Genomic DNA, 21,905 nt, shown 5'->3' with positions numbered 1-21,905 from the left:
GTCAGACTGCTCAGACAGCAGCAAGATTGTGTATGTTTTTAGAGGAGATGAAGAAATGTAAATTTTGGCCTGAGTTTTGTAGGATCAAAGAAACCTGACAAAACAAAACCCAGAAAAATGAGTTCCAGAACAAAACAAAGAAACCATATTTGTTTTATTTTAAAGCTCTTATCAAGCATCTTTAAAAAGCTTGAGTCTATTAAAAATGGAAATGCTTTGGTTCAAAAAGAATACAGTTTTGGCTGTCTTGTTCTCCCCTCAGCCTTAATGCATTGTTTCATTACAGAACTGTGGAAGCGAAACTTGCATCTTGAGTGGGAAAGAGACAGGAAAAATGCTGCAAATGCAAAAGCAGGGATTAAAACTAATATTCAGTGAAGGATGATCGAGATGCTGGAAAGGCAGCAAATGAAAACTGATCTGTGATAAAAGAGAACTGGACCAGTTACAGAAGAAAGTGAATGGTATTATGCTGTGGCCTGATTCACTTAAAAGCTGCTGTTTTGACCACAGTTTAACTAAATTTTGAGATTTATGTTCTAATGTATTTATTTTCTGATTTTGTAATGCTCTGGCAAGAGAGAGACAGTGGAAGTGTTTGAGCTTTTCTGCAGTCTGTCCTAGCCAGTTAGGCTGTTGGAGCAATCATTAGGTTAACAGGATGAGTATGGGGGGAAAATGAAGGCAACACCAGCCCACATGGAAGTGACTTTGCAAATGACTGCTGGATTTTCTCTTTTCCCTGTGATCTGCAGTTGGCAGTGGTGATCACTTTGAAACTGTCAAAACCAGCATCACTCGTTGTTTTGTGTAACCCCCCTGGCAACTTCTCCATCCTTGGAATAAAACAGTGGCCAAAAATTCTGTTTGGGAGACTGCAGGGGCAGCAGTCTTGCTGCATTTCCCTCTTTGTATTCCAAGCAGTAGCATGGTCCAGGGTGGTAACTTGAAATAGTGCTGTGCAGAGCTCTGGAGAGATGGAAACCTGTGTGTTGGAAGTGGTGTAAAGGCTTTAGTGTAATTCTGTGGACAGCCTTATAAACTGTACTGTCCTGGGAACGTGTGCTGTCGCACTCTGGGGATAGCTGCACACTGTTTTCAGTGTATTGCAAAAGGTTTCTTTAGTCTTCTCCAATTTCCCACTCACCAGAAGGGGGATCTCTCGGTGGCTATTTTATTTTATTTTAATTTAATTTTATTTTATTTTATACCGGGTGCTTTGGTGACATGAGTTTTGAAAGGAAGGCTTTAGGGTAAAGTTCTCTATCAACACATCTGGCATATGAAACATGGTAGTTGTCAGAATTGACGTTATTCAGCTGACAGCTGCCTTGGTGTAAATTTGGTACACGCTCAGACAAAGAATATTTCATTAATTCTGTGCTTTTAGTAGAGGTGCACTCTGTCATGGAGCAACTAGAGTGAAGCGGTTGGTACATAATAAAGGAATTTCATTTGCTTAGCCTGTGTCTAATATTTGTTATGCTTGTGCTAGATTTACTCACAAAATATAACAATTAATGTAAAGGGAAATATCCTCTTGTTTTATCTCATTCTCAGACCAAAGTTTGTTTAATTTCTTTGCTATATGATGTAATGATTACATTTACAATTAGGTATACATTTGCTTCTGTAACAAATATTGTAAGCCTTTTTTCCTTTTGAATTTATAGACAAGGAAAAGTTTTGAAAGATGTGATGATGAGATTCATGTAGCTTTATTGATTCATGTAGGAAACACTTCATTGCCATCTTTGCTCTGCAGTCATTGCAAGTCTTATAAGCTGTAAATTTGCCACTTGTTTGGATATATATACATACTTGTGTATACACACATGCACAATTTGTTATTTGTGGGAATGTACACGCAAGCAAACATTTGTAAGAGCTTTTCCTTGCCAAACATCTTGTCTTGTATCTATTTATATTTTGTACATACGTACATGCTAGGGAAAGTTTGGGGCTGCAAGAGATAAATAAGTTTTGCAGAATATGTAGAAACATCCATGTATTTCAGGGTCCTTTGCATCACTGATGAAAACTGTGTAGATTGAAAGGTATTTATTCTCACCTGTCATTCACATGGGCAAAAGTTTGCTCATACAGATAACATACTCTGTTGGTTTCAGTTCAGTGTATGCTGAGTGTGCTTGATGCACGCTGAAAGGGATTAACTAGTATTTACTTGTATGGACAATACTTTGTTCTCCTCAAACATCTGGTTTGGATTTGAAATGGTGAGCAGGAGGTTCTGCTGTTGTCATTACTTCACTGAGCTCATGTCTTGTTTTTCAAATGTCTAAGGATTGCAGTTACACTAAACTAAAGTTTTAAACAGAAAACAGTGTTTTGTGATAGATGGTTTAAAATACTTCTACATCAGTATCCAAGGTGAACCAAATATTTTGATGCTCAATTTATCAAGGCGTTATCTCCTTAATGCTTCACTATTAAAAGATTGTCAAGGCTGGTGGGAACTGAATATAGCATTGCAAGAACTACTGCACAGTTCCATTGGAATTCAGTGATTGGGATAGCCATGACAAAAAAATCCCACCCCTTCAGCCTAACAAATAATGTCAATATCGGACAACAACAATGTGATTCAGCTTTGCAGCTGTGGCGGCATATGGGTTTAAAAATCTTACTTAAAACTCCCTTGTGCCTCTCATACAATGCTGTCGCTCCACCCAGAGATGCAAAATAGCCTCTTGACAATGATTTCAATTAAATGCTGTAACACCTGCAATAAGGAGGTGTTAATAACTAAGAAATGCAGTGTGAGCAGGATTAATGGGAATGTTTTTCTTTATTCTTCCAATACTATCATTTTGACTGTGTATTCTGCCACTAGAATGCAATCTGTGTTGACAATGGCTCAAAAAGGCACACTTTATTAGCTACTGTGTAGGATCCACATAAGCTAATTTGCATTCCACATTGGGATTCTCTGTAAGAGAATTCACAGTATTTCTCTGTATTCTTCAATTTTCATGATCCAGGAACTATCCAGCAAATTTTAACTTCTCATTGAGATCAGAAGCTGCCTTTGATATTTCCTGACGGTGATGCTGAAGATGGAAGGTCTTACAGTCAAGAGATTTCACGAGCAGGAATGACTGTTTTTTTTTAACATTTTCCTATTTGTTTTGTTTCCTTTCCTCCTTCTCCAAAACATGAATGAACAGGGTGCAGAATAGTATTTTACATAAAAAGGAGGCTACAGTAAACATATGATAAATAAAAGATATTATTTTGGGGGAATGGTGATTAATTAATACATTTAAAAAATGTCTTTTACTTGATAGGTTTTTGAGGCAGCTTTTTTTGTTTTACAATGATTTATGCTTGCCTTCTTGGAAGCATCAGGCTATAACTCGCTCTTAAAAATATGATCAGTGAAACTGTATCAAATGCCCTAGAAATAATGTTGTAGGATTTTTAAAAATAAGTGATTGGGATTCTTATTCCCAGTGCATTCTCTACCAGCTGGCTGATTTATGTCCAATAAATAATTTCATTTATTTGTTGAGCCACAGTGAGAAAAATACCCAAGCCCTCAAAGTTATTTATGTGCTGTCTCCCTTGTGACATGACAAAGCAGTCGATATGAAATGGCTGGTCTTCCTTTCTCCCCCCAAATTCTACATGAATTATATTTGGGTCAGGGCTTTTGTCTTTCAAAGATGTGTTTATAAAATTGCTTCACAGAGGTTTGAGTTACTTTTAGAAGTGCTGAGTCATGAAAAATGCATTGGGCTCACGATCAAGATCTAAAGGTGAGCTAAGGCACAACTAGCATGCTTCTTATTACGTACCTGAGATGGGAGCCCTTTTCTGCAGGCAAGCTCAAACCACAAGCTGTATTGCAGCCATTAGCTAAGTTTGCCTGCTGGACTGAGAAATGCATACCCAACTTTTCCTTTGCTCATACAAAATTGTTTATGATTGGAATGCCATTTAATAAAATGAACCACTTATATAAAATGTGTTCACTGAGCTCCAAGACTAGATCTGAGCTTAATGTTATGCCATTGATGTTCTGGCACTGAGAACAGAATCGGAGGAGAGTTAAAACGTACTCTATTTTCTTTAAGTTTGCTGATGTTTTTAAAATATCTATGTAATGCTTTTCCTTTAAAATCTTTTAGAAGTCTTTCCTTAGTGTGGCAGCTCAAGCAGCGCCTTAGAGAATAGTCTGTTAGAAACATGCTGTTGGAGTGTGGAGGCTGTGCTTGGATGCTCAGGAATGTGGAGTGGGATGCTATATAAAAATAAGTTCTTTATGGATATTGAAGTGCGTTGTTAAAAAACCCCAAACACCACAATTCAGACAAGGCTGTAGTAAACCCACATTCTGGGTAAAATGATGTACAATTTTAACGTTGAGAACCCCCCACAGAGAATGCTGAGGTGCTGAGTTCCGACCATTTTGGTCCTCCTTTGTAAGAAGAGAAAGTACTTTGAAGTGTGTCTATACTAATTTTGGGTATTTGCTTCTGAGAACTTGAATGATTTAAGTTTGAAGTATGGGAAGATTCAGGATTGATTATAATTCTTGCCTTGGCTGAAGCCTCATTAAATAGCATTAGTAATATTTTTGCATCAGGTTCAATATGACAGTCAGATTTCCATTGACTTTGCTTTGATCATACAGAAAGAATATGAGGCATATTAAGTAAATAGTTGGTCAAATCGTTCTCAGTATGTATGATGCGCTTGCATCTCTAGTGCAACTGGAATCTCATTGCTTACTCTCAACTATATTAATTTTTTTTTAAATTGAGAACGATATAAACTTACTTACTTAGAGCACTTGCACCACTAATGCCTTTTTTGTGTCTTTTAAATATAGGTTACAACACTAGTGAACTGTCCACAGAATCCTTCTAGTAAGAAAAAGGGCCGCTCCAAAAGAGCTCGTGTCTTGGTAGCTTCTGTGGAAGAAGCCACTTGGGCTCTGTTGGACAAGGGAGAAAAAATTGCCAAGGAAGCAATTGTGTTTAAAGAGGAACTTCATGCAGCACTTGCTGATGTCCGGAAAGAGAGTAAGTATATGATAAATAATTTAGGCACTGCAAGGAATTAATTTAGCCATGTAATACTGATATCAAAATGAAGCTAGGGTATCTGTGAGAAATATGCTTGATGTGCAGATGTCTGAAGTTTGAGTTGTCTAATTGCATGTAATCAGATCATGGAATCATAGGGGCTGGAAGGGACCTCAAGAGATCATCGGGTCCAACCCCCCCTGCCAAAGCAGCTCCCTAGCTCATTTTGCACAGATAGGCATCCGGATGGGTCTTCAATGTCTCCACAGATGAAGACTCCACCACCTCCCTGGGCAGCCTGTCCCAGGGCTCTGTCACCCTCACTGTGAAAAAGTTCTTCCACATGTTGGTGTGGTGCTGCAACTTGCAGCTATTGCCCCTTGTCCTGTCTCCACAGACCAATGAAAAGGGGCTGGCTGATTCCCCCTGCATCCCATACTTCAGATATTTATAAACATTAATAAGGTCCCCCCTTAGTCTTCTTTTCTCTAGGCTGAACAGTCCCAGCTCACTCAGCCTTTTCTTAATAGGGTTGATACTCCAGGCCCTTCATCATCTTTGTAGCCCTTCTCTGGACTCTCTCCAGGAGATCCCTGTCTTTTTTATATCAGGGAGCCCAGAAGTGGACACAATACTCCAGGTGGGGCCTGACCAGGGCAGAGTAGAGGGGGAGGATCACCTCCTCAGACCTGATGGCCACACTCCTCCTGATGCACCCCAGGATCCCTTTGGCTCTCTTAGCCACCAGTGCACACTGCTGGCTCATGGCCAACCTGTCATCAACCAGGACCCCCAGGTCCTTCTCCACAGAGCTCTTCTCCAGCAGGTCATCCCCCAGCCTGTACTGATACAAGCAGTTATTCCTTCCCAGGTGCAAGACTCTACACTTGCTTTTGTTGAACCTCATCTGGTTTCTCCCTGCCCAGCTTTCCAGCCTGTCCAGGTCTCACTGAATGGCAGCGCAGTGTTCCTGCGTGTCAGCCACTCCTCCCAGCTCTGTATCATCGGCGTACTTGCTGAGGGTGGATGCAATTCCCTCATAAAGGTTGTCAATGAAGATATTAAACAGGACTGGACCCAACACTGAGCCCTGGAGAACACCGCTAGTCACAGGTATCCAGCCAGACTCTGCTCCACTGATCTGGGCTCGGTCCGACAGCCAATTCTCAACCCACCTCACTGTCCACTCATCTGTCCCGTGCTCTCTCAGCTTTGCTATCAGGATGTCATGGGAGACAGTATTGAAAGCCTTGCTGAATTCAAGGTAGATGACATCCACTGCTCTCCCTCCATCCACCCAGCCAGGGATGAGATCATAGAAGGCTATGAGATTGGTCAAGCATGATCTCCCCTTGGTGAATCCATGCTGGCTACTCCTCATGACCTTCTCTTCCGACTGCTTGGAGATGGCATCCAGAACAAGCTGTTCCATCACCTTTCCAGGGACAGAAGTGAGGCTGACTGGCCTATAGTTGCTGGAATCTTGCCCTTTTTAAAGACAGGAGTGACATTGGCTATTCTCCAGTCTCCAGGGACTTCTGTTCTCCAAGACCTGTCAAAGATGATAGAGAGCAGCTCTGCAATCACTTCCGCCAGCTCCCTCCGCACACGTGGATGCATCCCATCCGGGCCCATGGATTTATGTGTGTTAATCCCTTTGAGATGCTCCTGGACCACCCCCACCTCAACCAGAGGGAAGCTCTTCATTTCCCAAACTCTATTACTTTCTTCCAGTGTCTGTGGGTCCTGAGGGGCCTTTGAAGTGAAGACCGAAGCAAAGATGGCATTCAGTATCTCCACCTTGTCAGCATCCCCCGTTACCAGGACACCCGCCTCGTTCAGCAAGGGACCCACATTATCCCTGGTCATCCTCTTACTATTCACATATCTAAAAAAACCCTTTTTATTATCCTTTATGTCCCTTGCCAGTTTCAATTCCAAGTGGGCTTTAGCCTTCTTAGTCACATCCCTACAGGTCCTGACCACATTCCTATATTCTTCCCAGGTGCTGAGACCCTTTTTCCACAACTCCTAGACCTTCTGCTTCCCTTTGAGTTTACTCATGAGCTCCCTGCTCATCCACGCAGGTCTTCTGCCTCTCTTTCCCATTTCTTGCTCAAAGGGATGCACCGGTCCTGGGCTTGGAAGAAGCGCTGTTTAAATGCTACCCAGCTCTCACAGGCTCCCTTACCTTCTAACAGTGTAGCCCGTGGGATAGCTCCTATTGGGTTGCAGAAGAGATCAAAGTTTACTCTTCTAAAATTCAGGGTAGCTATCCCACTTTTTGGGTTGCTTCTTCGACTCAGGATCTTGAACTCGACCATTTCATGGTCACTTTGTCTCAAGCTGCCCCTGACCTTCACTTCCCCAACGAGTCCCTCCTTGTTGGTAAAAACAAGGTCCTGTACCCGCCCTCCCCTTGTAGGTTCCTGCACCATCTGTAGCAGGAAATTGTCATCTACACACTGCAGAAATTGTCTAGACTGCATACGACTGGCCCTGTTGCTTGCCCAGCAAATATCTGGGTAATTGAAGTCCCCCATAAGGACCAGCGCATGGGATCTCGAGGCTACTTCTAGCTGCTTGTAAAATGCACTATCAACTCACTCCTCCTGATCAGGGGGCCTGTAGTACACACCCACAACAGTGTCACTCACACTTGCCTGCCCCTTGATTCTGTCCCACAAGCACTCAACTGATGGTTCATCCTTCCCAGGTGGAGCTCAATACATTCTAGCTGCTCTCTCACGTAAAGAGCAACTCCTCCACCTCGCCGCCCTAGCCTATCTTATCTAAAAAGCACGTAGCCATCCATGACAGCGTGCCAGTCATCCAGGCTGTCCCAGCACGTCTCTGTGATTGCAGTGAGATCGTGGCCCTGCGACCACACAAAGATCTCTAACTCTTCCTGTTTATTGCCCATGCTACGTGCATTCGTATATGGGCACTTTAGGGGGGCAGCAGATGCAGGTATCCTCAATGGGTCACAGGGAGATTTCTGACAGGGGTTGGGCAATGGTGGCTCCACTGAGGAGTCCTCAGGGCAATCCACAGTATTTTCCCTACTATCATGTGAACCAACATCCTCAAGTCCGTCCCTGTGCCATTGGCATTTACCTTCTTCCATCATCAACGCTCATGTCTCCCGAAACACTTGCCTGAACCCAGCAGCCTTCATGGTATCCCCTTCCCCCTTCCTAACTAGTTCAAAGCTCGCTCAATGAGCCCTGCCATCTCCTGGGCAAGATACTGCTTCTAAGGAGGTAAAATATGCAAGCTGGTCCCCATTGTAGAAAAACCACTGATGTCAGTGAAAGTTGGGTTTTTTGGTATTTTTTTGGTTTCTTTTTTTTTTCTTTATTTGCTTGGCATAGGTTTAAGTTAATGCGTATTTTAACATTCAGATCTGAACCTCTGATTAAGGCCTTTAGTAAAAAAAATTTTTAAAATCTTCCCCTTTTTGTGCAGTAGCAAGAGATTGATTTGTGAAGGTTTAATAGTCCTGTCTGAAAGTATGTTTTGAGGCTTCAATAGGAGGAAGACCTACTGTAAGAGTTGTCCCCTCCTGATAGAGCAGCTCATCTTTGAAGTCTGCCATTTTCCATTTCCTCATGACCTAGCTCCCTGATTCCAGCCAGACTCCCAGAATACAACTAGGCTTTATGATCTGCTGAGAACCCTTTGTTAGCCACTTTCCTACAGGCTCTTTTTTGCTTTGTTGCTTTATTTTTTTTTTTTATGCTCTCCCCCACGGATAATCAGGACCCATTGGATGAATTTGAAGGGCAGGCTGAAATAGCAATAAGATGGATGATAGACATCCAAAATATATTCTTGCAGAAATCAGCCTTCAAAACTGATTTAGGAGAACGTTTCAGAAGAAAAAGGGGACAGAAGAGAAATGCTTTTAGTACCAGTCATTTGAGACCTACATCTTTTCATCAGTGCTCCTTGATATTTGTAAACAAATGGTTCCTAGGGGCTGCCTGGGATCAGATTAAGAGGAGCTGATGAAAACCTTCCCAAGCAAGTGGGAGCAGAAAGGAAAGGAACGATGGTCTGTACCATAAAGTTATTGTCAGACCATGTTTTTGAATGAGCTAGCAACCAGGCTTGATTTTTACCAAGGGATAAAGTGGGCTTCAGTTGCCGTTTCACTACTGAGCAGTCAGGTGTATGTTTTTATGCCATATAATGACTTGTGCCTGAAGGACTGCATGTTAGCCATTTACATCAGGTCTTAATATCACCCTGTTCTTACTCAAGTGGCAAATTATTGAGGATTTTTTTTCTTTTAAAAATTTTGTCTTCCTCCATGGGCAGCTGAGACTGTTTCTGAGACTTTGCTGCTGTTCAGGATACTGATGACTAGCTATTGGCTTCCTCTGGAACCATTTTAGAGTGATACATGCATAAGGTGTCTGGGATATCTTAAGGTCCTTTGTGATTAAAAGTGTTATGACTGGCAAATATCATTGTTATCTGAGGCTTTTTAAAAAAAAATCATTCATTTTGGAGTACTCTTAAAATGTTAGTCCATCCATTTCAGGCTGATAGCACCAGGCAATAATAAAATATATAGTTTTCTATTGATTTTTATACACAGATAATATAAAAATATTTCAGATTTTCAATTTATTTATTGATTCTCAGCTGAGATGAGATAACCACAAAAATAAATAATACTTAAAGTAGATTATATCCACCTCATACATTTTAAAAGAAAGTTAAGTCCAAGTTGTTATCTATCATTATGCAATGACAAATTGAGTGTTCACAGCGGATCTTCCTCCAAGGATTTACCAAACTGCATGAGTTCATTTTTAAGTTGGTGAAAAATTGTAAAAGAAATAGCAGATTGTTAATTTCTCAGATATTCTTACTCCTTTGAAGCGGTGCATTATTTTTAATTTCTGGTATGCTGCAGCATCTGTAAGTTTTTGCCTGTTATTGAAGTCACATTCTGCTGCTGTTAAATGTCTCCTGTTATTTACTTCAAGCTTTTGGAAAGGTTGTGGGGCATGAATCTTGGTAAATTCTGCTCGTATGCAGTTGCCTGCTGTGCATGTCATAGAATGCAGTGTTTAATTTTCCATGGGCATATTTTTCTGTGGTGACTGGCAGGTATTTTTATTAATGTTCTCTTAAATAAAGTATGAATTACTGACATCTGAAAGAAAGTGTTGCTGTAATGGATGGCAGGCACGTTCTCTGGATAAATCTAGTTTCTTCTTCCTTTTCTGCCCGCAAAGTTTTATTGAAGGCTACACTCTCAGAGCTAATCCCTTTAATACAGAAGTCCTCCACATCTTAATTTGAGTTTCCTCTCAAGAAGGAACTATATAGGGCCTATCTCTATCCACATCTTGTTTCACCTTCCGGAACTCTACTGCGTGAGTCACCCGACAGGCCTGTGGGTTGTGGGCTGTGATTCATCCAGAAATCCACTAGCCTACTAACTGAAGAACTGCCATAGTTGCCCATTGATGTTTTGTCAAAGCTTTCTTAAAGGGCACTCCTACATATTGTAATCCTAAAATAGTGTAATAAGCCTAAATAGAATTATTTTGACAATTTCTTGCTACCCAATTTCATGTATATAACATTTAAAAGAATTGCCTTCTGACTTATAATGTGCTATGAATTAACAGTAAAACAACTGACCCTCTATACAAAGGGATAAGAAGTATTGTTCAACCATGAATGCTTTTGGCATTCAACATCAAACAATAATTAATGTCCTGATATTTAATCAATTGTAAGACAAAACAGCCATGTAGTTTATGTGGGGAAATGTTATTTTAGGAATTTGCATTAAAGTCTAGCATTGTACTTAGGATAATGATTTTTTGCACTTACGTCAAGGTGTGATTGCTTAGTTTTCAACAGTTGTAAGGGCATAGCTAACATGTTTGGTATTTTTTGCCATTGCTTACTGGCTATATATGGTCAGAAACACAACAGTTGTTTTCTGCCTTGTTTCTATCTATTGCAGTGTCAATGTTTCACGTGTCTAGCTGTTCTCATGCTCAAGTGTGTTCCTAGATAAGCCTTTCATCACATCTAACAGTGAATTGAAACAAGTTACTTGCAAGAGTTACATTTTTAACCTTCAGTTACTCTTGGAAAGGAAATTAGAATAGATAATTTAATGTTTCAAATGTCTATATTTAATGTCTTTTGATGTTAAACAGCAGAGGCAAGACTTTGGCATGGAAGAAATTACCATTCATTAGGAAGAAATGGGCAGTGTACTGCAAGGATATTTTACTAAAGGAAGGGAATACTGATCGCTTGTACTATATTCTTATTTGTTCCTCAAAAATATCTTAAAAATGAACTTAGCTTTCTCATCCTGCATCAAGGTGTGTGCTCTGCATGTAAGGGACTTTCAGTCTGGGAGATGGAATTTGGATATCCAAGTGGCTTAAAATAAGTGTGCTGTACACTCTTTTCATCAATCCGAGAATTCCTTGTAGAAAAGCTTCTGACATCACCACCACTGGATCAGATGTCCCTGAGTGGGAAAGAGGGGAATGAAGAGATGGGTGTAAGGCATGAAGGGGGTGTGCAGTAGCTCGGATTACGTGTTAGGAAGAGCTGTATGAGATACAGAACTTCCTGGTATGCAGCGGTGAAATAATTGCAATGCAACAGAATACAGTGGTATCTGAGTGGGGTGAGAGATTGTGCCAAGAGAAAAATGTCCTGTAACGTCTACAGAAAGCTGTTGTGAGAGTCTGCGTTTGTTACCGTGTTGCATATTGGGAACATGCAGGGGGTATCAGTCTGCTTTGTCCTGACAGTAATAGTGTCACTTCCAGCTGGCTGGCTGAAGCAGAATCCTTTATTTGCTGTAGCAGATGGAGATGGTATTTGTGGGAGCAGAGCAGATGATTGTACCAGTGGACTAGTATTGTTTAATCTCTTGTTTTCAGAAAGGGCAGGTTGTTCTCTTATGTGACATTTACTCCCAACCCTAGTACTGGTTTGGCTTACGTGTGCAGAAGTCAAGGCTGCAAATTCTAGTGTAAATTAGAGTTCATAAGTTTTATATTATTGGTATTAATAATTAATTCCCCCGCCTTGGTTTTAAGACTAGGACTTTTGAAATCCTCTCTTTTTTTTATTGACTCTGCTACACCCTCCCTCCCTCTAGGCAATGGGCTGCCTTTGACAAATGTGTTTCTCTGGAACTCTAAAACCAGCCTCTAATTGTGCATTTCACAGCAGTGGCTGACAAGGCTTTCTTGGCAACACCACGTCCGTGTGGGAGGACACAAGAATGACAAAATTCACTACATTCTATGGTAGATTTCATATTGCTGCTGTTAAAATTAAAAACAAGAGGGGAAATACAAATGTCTTAGATGTCTTTAGAAGGAAAAAAATCTATTCAAAGAAATAAAAGAAGAAAGCGTAATTATGATCGTGCCTAAAACAATAGAGAACACCCAGCTGTTGTCAACCTGAACACTGTCTCTGAGGGGTGCTCACTGATTGCAGTTAGTGGTAGTACTGCAGGTGTTTGTATAGACAGATCGCCTGCCATTGGCTAGCAACCCAGCAGAAGCATGTACCTGTTCTCAGCTATTTTTCCAAAAGGCTTATAGTTGGCTTGTTTTTAAAGGAATTTTCGTGTACGTTTTTTGATACTTTTGGAGCTGGATAAAGTACCTGGATCCTCTAACTCTCTTTAAATTACCTGCTCCTGAACTGTGTTTTTTACCTTTCCGTATGCTTGAGCATAGATTTTATTTTTTCTTTGTAAGCACATCCATAAGTAGCAGCTATTTGGCCTTAGCAGTAGCTGTCAGTAGCTGATCAGCTAATGGTTGTAACACCATTTACTTTCAAAGTCATCTGTCTATGTGTGCTGAGTAGAGTCTTGGAAGTATCTGCCTTCCAATAACTCTGTAGTTATATATCCTGGCTTTGGTTCTTTGAATTGCTTCCTATTTGAATGTCTAAAATAATTGAAATACTATGAATGCTTCCATCTTTCTGCTTCCCTATTTGTGACACCAGAAGGGCGCTGTCTTTCATGTTTCATTGTTTGTGACAAATGTAATTATGGAAGAATATTCACTTGATGGGAATTGCGATAAAATGGATTAAATGGTATTGAACTGTCATGCTGTCTGCTGCATTTTAAGAAAATTCTAATATCATGTTGCTGTTGGAGTTGTCACTTTCTGCTGTTTGTATTCATAGCTTCTGTCTGCCTAGGCTGTGTTTCATAGCTCTGTTTTAAGGTTGTGATTTTATACTTGTTCTTCTGGTCATCCTAGCTTATGTCCAACTTATTTCTAAGGGCCTCATCAAATGTCAGACCCTCCTGGCTTGTCTTTGCACACACATTCAATCAGAGAATCACAGAATGCTTGAAGTTGAAGTGGGGCTTAGGAGGTCATCTGGACCAACCCCGTGGCTCAGGCAGGGATGGCAGTATGCTCAAGTCCATGCCCAGTCAACTTTTGAACATTTCCAAGGGTGGAGACTCTTCAACCTTCCTGGTCAGTCTGTGCCACTCCTAAGTCACTCTCATGGTGAAAAAATGTTTACTGATGTTTAGATCAAGTCTCCTATGTATCAGTTTGCGCCCATTGCCTCTTGCTCTGTCACTGGGTGCCACAGAATAGTCCGGCTCCATCATCTTTGCACCCTCCCTTACGGTCTTTTTATATATATATATATACACATATATAAAATTGCACATATATATATAAATATTTTAAAAAATACGGATAAGATCCCTCTGAGTTTTCACTTGTCCAGCCTGAACAATCCCAGCTCTCTTGGCCTTTCCTCGTACAAAAGGTGCTCTAGTTCCTTAATCATCTTTGTGGCTCAAGTATGCAGACAATACCAGTGTTGAAATGGTACCATTTTCAGGTTTTAGGACACTTTGTGGTTTTGAAGTGTATCAGGTGCTTGGGGAACACCCACATCCATATGATCATTCCCTTCTGGAAGGCACAGTAGCTGAGACCGGAGCAGATAATCACATATGGAGCCTGTGAACATGCAGTTCAGCCTTGTATTTATGGGTGGTAGAAACCTTAACATTCCTGTTTCTGAGGAACTGCTGCACTTTCAGAAGACATATCTTCCCCCCCCCCCCCCAACTTTTATTAAATATTCCTGGTAACAGCACAGTCCCCTATCCTCAGCTAAGATATATATTGCTTCTCTCCTGATCTATTCCATTACTAACTTATGGGCTCATCATTCACTTCCGTCTAAGCTTCTCACTCCTTCCTAACCAACCAGTTTGTTTCTAATCTGAAACTCTGCTTTCCTGGTCAGTTTTGTTTGCATCACTTCTACTGTGCACAGCTGAGATACGCAGATCTCAGCCAATAACTAATGACTTCTTGTTTTTTAATGCATATGGTGGATACCTAAAACTGACTGAGAAAGTGTTAATGTATTTATTACCCCCAGTAATGATGGCCAGACAGTTCGGATCAGCCTTGGATCACAGAAAGCTGAACCACAGGACTGAGGGTTTCACATTGTCTTTCTTGGCTGATTAATTTTTTCACTCTTCCCTCCTGCAAATTTACCTCTCAAAGTAACCAGTTTTCTATTTTCTTTTCCTTATTGCCTTCCCTTCATTAATTCTCAGTTTCTCCAGACTTAACTAGTTTTCATCAGTTCTTCTGAACTGCAGCAGATTCTGTGCCTTAGAAGCTTTAAGTTCCCCAAAGGTCACCAAGTTAACCTGCTACTTATCCTTTTATTCTAGGAAGTATATGAGGTTAACAGACCATGTTTACCTTGGGCTAAAAACCTATTTGCAAATCTGGCTTAAAGTGCTGAGTTAAAATAAGTCAATAGCCACTTTGCCTTTGTTTGGGTGGCACAAGACAGCCATAGTCATAGTGAACCTAGTCTGTTTGCTTACTATGTTAGTAAATGCTAGTAGATAACTGGTAGTAGAATACTGCGTGCTGTTTTCTTCCTCTCCTTATAAATGCTTCAGATGTTCTCTGTCTTAAGAAAAAAGAAGTCAGTCCACAGAGAGTGGAACAAGGAGAGCCTGTCTTCCTTCAAATTTGCTTCTCAATACTGCTCTGGCTTCTTTGAAGCCCCATCTCGCATCAGTGGGGGCTTTAACTTTGGCTCTTTCCTGATTTCTGTTATGGAAAAGAAGTTAGCTAACTTTTAATATCTTCCTCTGTAAAAAATGTTATTGAAGTTGGTCAGAAAGTTCAGCAGTAACCAGGTGCCCAGTCAAGCATTGATGTTAATTTTATTGTCTTGGGAAGCAGTGTCTCCCTAGTGCTTTAGTCAGAGGCCAAAGTGGACAGTTCTGCACTCATCCATCTTAATTGGAGAAAAAATTACCATTGTTTCTTGCTTTCTTGTCTTACTCATACTTTGCCCATGTCAGCTTCATGCTTTTCTGCAAGTGTTTTTTTAATAGCTGACAGTTATAATGGTCTGAATTAATGCTACAGTGTTCACATTCCAAATACACAAAAACCATGCGATGTTAACTTGTACTTTTACAGCCTGAAAGATAACATGTCAAATTCAAGATATTCAAAACTGATATTTGGCAGGAGAAACAGATAGTAGTTAAACACTGAGAAAATTAAATGGAGACAGTTTTTGTTGCTCATCGACATTGCTTGTCTCAGATGTGGAAAATCTTTTTTTTGTTTTTGAAGTCATAAGGGAGTGAGAGGACAAGGATTTTAGTGTAATGGTAGTGTGTATGCACTGTATTTCCCATGTTCTTATTAAGGCACAATGAATTTCCAGAGTTCCTATCTTAAATTCCTAGTGAAACATGGCAAATTGCTATTAACTGACATTTGTAATAGTCACTTTCAAAAATGCATCTAAAATATATATGCACGGAGGCAGGATTTCCTCTTTATGTTTACTCACCACCCAACCCTACCCAGGATTACTAGGCTGAAACCAGTGTTTTGAAACTTCTACTGCAAGCAGCATTCATCTGGAGAGATGTTTCTGGCCATTGTGGATGCAGATAAAAACCCAACTCTAAAAACCAGTTGTTCTGATTAATGTGGGCTTTTTATTTTCATTATTTTTTGTGTGTGCTCAGCTATGGTGCATTATCTCACCAACTACTAAAGAAAAATTCTAATTTGCTGTCCTGAGCACAAGGAGCTGACTGTTTTTACTTTCATGGTATCGTGATGTAATAAGTGCTACAAAAAGGTCTCAGATTAGTGTGACTTTTATTTATGGAGTTTACTAAGCAGTACTTGAGAGGTAATTTGCACGAATTACTTTAACAAATGCAAGAGAAAACCAGAGCACTATTAAAGATGGGAGTTCCTGGAAAACTAATGAGTTTCAGTACATTGGAAGTATTCAGTGTTCTGAGAATCCGGCCAGTGCTGTCTCGGGTGCTGGTGTTGGCACTCTGTAGTAATTGGTAGGTTTATTTCTGCAGCCTTTGCTCGGTATTTATCACAAATGTGGTTTCTAGTAAGAGCACTGGCCAGCTAAAACTTGTTTTTTCTTTGAATCTTGAGAAATGAGGTCACAGGTAGAACCACTCTGGCAAACTCTGGTGCACTTCAAAGAGTTCTAATTCCATTATGATTGAGTGACCACCTAAAAGTCTATAGTTATGTAATTATAGAAAATCCCTAATGTTTGTATGTATTTCTATAAACGTGCATTATTTACTGATTGTATGTATTTTGTACAAACCTTGTTGCCTATTTTTTGATTTGAGGATTTCAAAGCTTATAAAGACACTTACTTGGTTTACATAGCAAAATTCTTTGTGTGAGCTTAGCTTTGACTTTGCTACCAGATAGTCTGAAATAGATATGCCAATAGCATCCTGCCTTTGAGTGAAGCTCTACAGTGTTACAGGTTCTGTGAATTTTACTTCAGCAGGCAATTTTGTGTCCTTGCTCTTGGCCAGAATTTGTAGAACAAAATGGAACACAAATTACATGCTCCTGCAGTCTCGATGTACAAAACCTCTGAGATACAAATGACTGCTTAGAGAAACACACCCTGTTTTTATACCAAGACTTAGGTATATATTTAGTTATAAGTAAAAAGAATAATGTGTAATAAACAAAGGAATTAACTCTGGAGTAATATAAGTTTGTTTTTTTTTTAAAGCCATGTAGTTCTTTACTCTTGGATTAAAAATCCAGGACATACTTAAGGCAGATGTCAGCAAACGTCTGACTTAATGAAGATGTAATCTTTTAATAGCTACATTTACTAATGATGTTTCTGAATTTTTGCACAGCCACAACCATTAATTTTTGTGACTTCTGATCAACTTTTGGTTTCCAAGCGGATACAGGAGAGTTTAATGGATAAAATGTTTATTCTAGCAGTTATTGCTTGTGTGACAAGTGTTTTCCAGTGCTGTTCTGTGTACAGCGGGTTCTCTCAAGGTTGTGTCATCACTAGAAAAGCACCTCAGGTGATAATAGACTTTGGAATGCTTTTAGAAATGGGTGTAATGACTTATTTTTTTTCCTCAGGGTAAGTCTAGGTAATGGACTGCTGAAAGTAAACTTGGGTGTTGTTCTTACTGTTCAACTTTGTTTACAAAACTTCATGTTGGAGAGCAGTATGTTGCTTGCTGGCATAGTCACTAGCTTTGTTGCATAGATTTCACGTACTTTGCATCAGAATCAGACATGCACAGTATGTGGGATTTTAATTCTGTTAACTTACATTTATAATGAGAAGAACAAAATTTGGTTGCCTTCTGTGATCAGGAATTATTAAATAGCAAGGACAGCAGAGTACATAGTAATATAAGAAGCAGTGACTAGAATAGTCTAACATAGTGCCCCTAGCCTCATTGTGTACAGTTAAGAGTAATGGGGTGATTGCCAAGGGAATTACTTCAGAATTATATGACTCAGAAGAACAGAAAGAGAACATCGTTCAAAACATGGAACATTCTGCATGATCTGTAATAACTGACCTTCATTTCAAGGCATTATGGCAACAGAGATATCAAATTTATTGGCAATACTTGTGACTTACCAAATAAATGCATGAGTATTAACTGGTTTTGTTTCTCTGGGTGTTGTGATATAGGCCTAAGGAAATTTATGTCTTCATTTTACAGGTCAAGCTTTAAAGGTATCAGCAGAGGCGTTCACCTCTGATCCCTGCTATCTGCCAAAGAGGCAGGCTGTTGTCCAAGCAGCACGATCTCTGCTTACAGCTGTCACAAGACTTCTAATTCTGGCAGACATGGTTGATGTGGCATACTTACTGGAACATTTAACTGCGGTGAGTAGAGTTCGACTCAACTCAGACTCCTTTTAGCCAGAGAAATGTCTGCTGATGGTTCTTTCTGCATTGAAAATTGCTTTTGTACTTGGGAATTGAAGATCTCATGCACATGATAATTTAGCAGTTGGTGAAAGTGTAGATTCTAGATGAGAACCGTAGAACCTTCCAAAAAATAAAAGGTCTTCTACTTGATACTCAATATATTTGATCTGGGGACACAGATGGTTATCCTTATGGTTATTTTAACTTCCTTCTATTTCTTTTTTGTTGTTTAGATTTTTATGCATGAAACCATGATGTTTGTGTCAGTAGTAGGGAAAAATTTATCTGTAGAGAATCTTAAAGGTGAAATTTTATGTGAATGGTTATGGAGGGAAAGAACTGAGTATGTATGGGGCTATCTCTGTATTCAAGTTAGTTTGAAAGAGAGATCAGCTAAAAAGAGAGGGAGATGTGTGAGACAGTCCTGTGGCAACTCCCCAGCTCCACATATTCATACGCTGCAGACAGACCTAATGTTCATAACATTATACAGTCCCAATGTTCGTAGAATCCCAGAATGGTTTGGTTTGGAAGGGACCTCAAAGCCCATCCAGTTCCACCACCCTGCCACAGGCAGGGACCCTTTCCACTGGTCCAGGGTACCCAAAGCCCCATCCACCTTGGTCTTGAACACTGCTGGGGACCCAGGGGCAGACACAGCTTCTCTGGGCAACCTGTGCCAGGGCCTCCCCGCCCTCAAAGGGAAGGATTTCTTCCCAGTATCTAATCTAAATCTCCCCTCCTTCACCTTAAAATAATTTTCCCTTGTCCTGTCAGTCCCTCTTCAACTTTCCTGTAGCCCCTTGAGGTACTGGCGGGCTGCTGTAAGATCTCCCTAGAGCCTTCGCTTATCCAGGCTGACCAATGCTCTCAACATGTCTTCAAAGGAGAGGCACTCCAGACCTCTGGTTATCTTTGTGGCTTCTTCTGGATGTGCTCTAACAGGTCCATGTGTATCTTGTACTGGGGACCCGACATCTGGATACAGTACTGTTAGTGGCGGGTCATGAGAGTAATGTGGAGGGGGAAAATTACCCCCCTTGACCTGCTTGTCATGCTTTGTTTTGGCAAAGCTTTAAAATTTGTGCAGCAGAAAATACTCTCCAAATGCCACTCAGTGTTTTTGTTAAGGGAATAACATGTTTTGGAAGTGTGTATTGTAATTGTGCTATGTTTTGGGTCAGATTTTTTCCACCTGCCTCTTTACACAGAAGAGATGGCTTCATTCTGCTGTTCCCATATAAAACTAAGTGATAGTTGTGCCACTGTTGCTGAATTAGGGAAAGAGTCTGCACTTCTATTGCTCACCATCAAAAGCTTTCCTGTCTACATAAACTCAAGTTCTTTAATATCAGCTGTATTCCCATGTGAGCAGGTTTCCTTCCAGCTTTGAACAGTGTGATTTTTTAATTTTTTTTTTTTTTTTTTAAATCTTGCCAGCATCATATATTTGGCCACAAAAATGTATTTACTGAGCTTTTTCTGTAGGTGCTTATTCCATTCAATCCGGGGTGTGTCTTTGCTGGGAAGAGCAGGAATTGTTCTATTTTCCTTTCCTCCTCCAGACATCTTCATTTATGTGTGACAGCCTGATAAAAATTCAAAGTTCTATTGACTTAGTAATGTTTCAGGGCAGAGGTGAATAATCAGTGCCACCTCTAATAGTGGATAATCTTAAAGCAAGCTCAGTTTGGTGAGGACAGGGGAAAGCTTAGCTCCAAATCACAGCAGGAACAGTATTTCCTAATAAAACAAGGTCACATGAGTTTCAGTCCTGTTCTTGAAACATCCAACATTGACAGCTATAGGAGATAGAGAACAGGCTAAATAAACACTGACTTGCAGAAACTTCTATGTTACATATGCCTAAACTTCTCAGCTCATGTCTTTTGTACTGCTTGTGGAAAATTTTCTAAAATATAATATTTTTTGAATGGTATCCTATCACATTTTTACATACATGTTTTCATAGTCCTAGCTGTACCCTTCTAAAATGTTTTCACTGTGTTTTACATGAGACAACTAAAGTTGAGTTGTCTCTTTTCTAGAGTTTCCATATTTCTAAATAATTGTATAGTTAACTGCATATTTCCATTTGAAAATGAAAACAATCAGAAACTGAGGATCAGAAATGAATGCAAAGAATCATTCAAGAAAAACTCCAGCGCTGCAAAGGTTTAACTTAATTGCAGTGAATAATTCTGAGAATAAATTAGCATGGCGTAACACTCTCCGAAATGTCTAGGTAAAAAGACTCACCCTGGTCCTTAGGAAGAAGGTGGTACATTTTCCATATTTATTTAGTCTCTGCCTCAGCCATTGAAGTTGCCAGCAGTGGTATTAGCTGCAGTGGTGTCTTTTTTATGTTGACATTTAATTAGGAAATCAACTTAAAAGATAATTTCAACATATGCTACTGAGCAACCTTCAGATTGTGACAACTTTTGGTCATGACTAACTAGGCCCAACTTAAATGCAATTAAGTATTTGAATGAGTCTCAACTTTGCACTTTTGAAAGTCCTTATCCTTAATCATTGCACTTTAACAATTCCTCAGGAATTCAGTTTTCTTGAAAGTGGCCTTGCTCCAACAAAAAGACATTGTATTTGCCCGGTGGCTGCAGCATAGAAAATAGGCCTTTTCTTTGCTGTGTTAGATTTCATATTCTTTATGTTTGCAAGTTCATATGATTTGAAAAATCAGCTGTCTTGAAAAGCCATTAGTAGTTTTCCTTTGCACTTGTCCTAAAACTAACGGTTCTACCATTTTATCCTGTTCATAATGACATGGGTGTTAAAGCTGTTGTTAATCATTTAGGAGATGAGAAATTTCATTGTTCTTTGTTTATGTAACCCTGAGGTCTATAATTGTCATAGAATAAAATTAAGGTGTTCAAAAGACTGATCAAAAATTACTGAAAACCAAAACCAATAGTAGAATAAATGAAATTAACTCTCTAGCTAAGGAAGTGGTTTTGCTTCTATGAAGTGAGAGTGGTCTAGCATCATCAAAGACCTCTGTGGAGTATTAATCTGTTCTATTCAACAAAGAAGTATTTAATGGGGAATTATCTATGTAGCTATCTAATATTTTTCAAAACCATTTATCAAAGAGTATGAAAGGTTTTTAATCTGGTTCACTCAGTAAAACTGGTTTATTCCGAACACTGACATTCAAAGCATTTGAAACCATGCTTCTGCTGACAGTATGCAGTCTGGATCATTAAACTTTAATTTCCTGTAATCTGTGAATAAAAATAGAAAGGAAACAATGGCAGTGTGACTAGCTGTCATGTAAAGTGTCATCTACTGTTACCTGCCACACCTGCCATGCTAAGAATATCTAGGGAAAAAAAATGAACTTCAGCTACCTCCTTTCAGTTGATGTAGTCTATAATGAGTATTGTTTTCTGTACATTTTACTTTGCTGGTTTTGGCTTCTGTATGATTTTTATACAAAACAGAGCATAATGCTGAAAATAACAAATATGTTTGTCATACAAATATTGAAATGCAACTTTTAAACTAGAAAGAACAGGTCAG

The 21,905-nt window shown here is 39.7% G+C and overlaps 1 protein-coding gene across 1 annotated transcript in view; it reads left to right on the top strand.

The window, feature by feature from the left end:
- Positions 1-21,905, top strand: part of CTNNA3 (catenin alpha 3) — a gene marked incomplete at its 3' end in the record, with an annotated part of 494,076 nt that overhangs the window by 2,457 nt on the left and 469,714 nt on the right. Inside the window, exons 2-3 of the mRNA XM_084264912.1 lie at positions 4,856-5,048; positions 18,151-18,317. Coding sequence (XP_084121038.1) covers positions 4,856-5,048; positions 18,151-18,317 — 360 coding nt within the window. The remainder of the gene's footprint in view (positions 1-4,855; positions 5,049-18,150; positions 18,318-21,905) is intronic.

The sequence above is a fragment of the Gallinula chloropus genome, assembly GCF_964237585.1.
Source record: "Gallinula chloropus genome assembly, chromosome: 5".
Taxonomy (NCBI): domain Eukaryota; kingdom Metazoa; phylum Chordata; class Aves; order Gruiformes; family Rallidae; genus Gallinula; species Gallinula chloropus.
The sequence above is the reverse complement of the archived record's forward strand: the minus strand, read 5'-3'. Positions and strand labels throughout refer to the sequence as shown.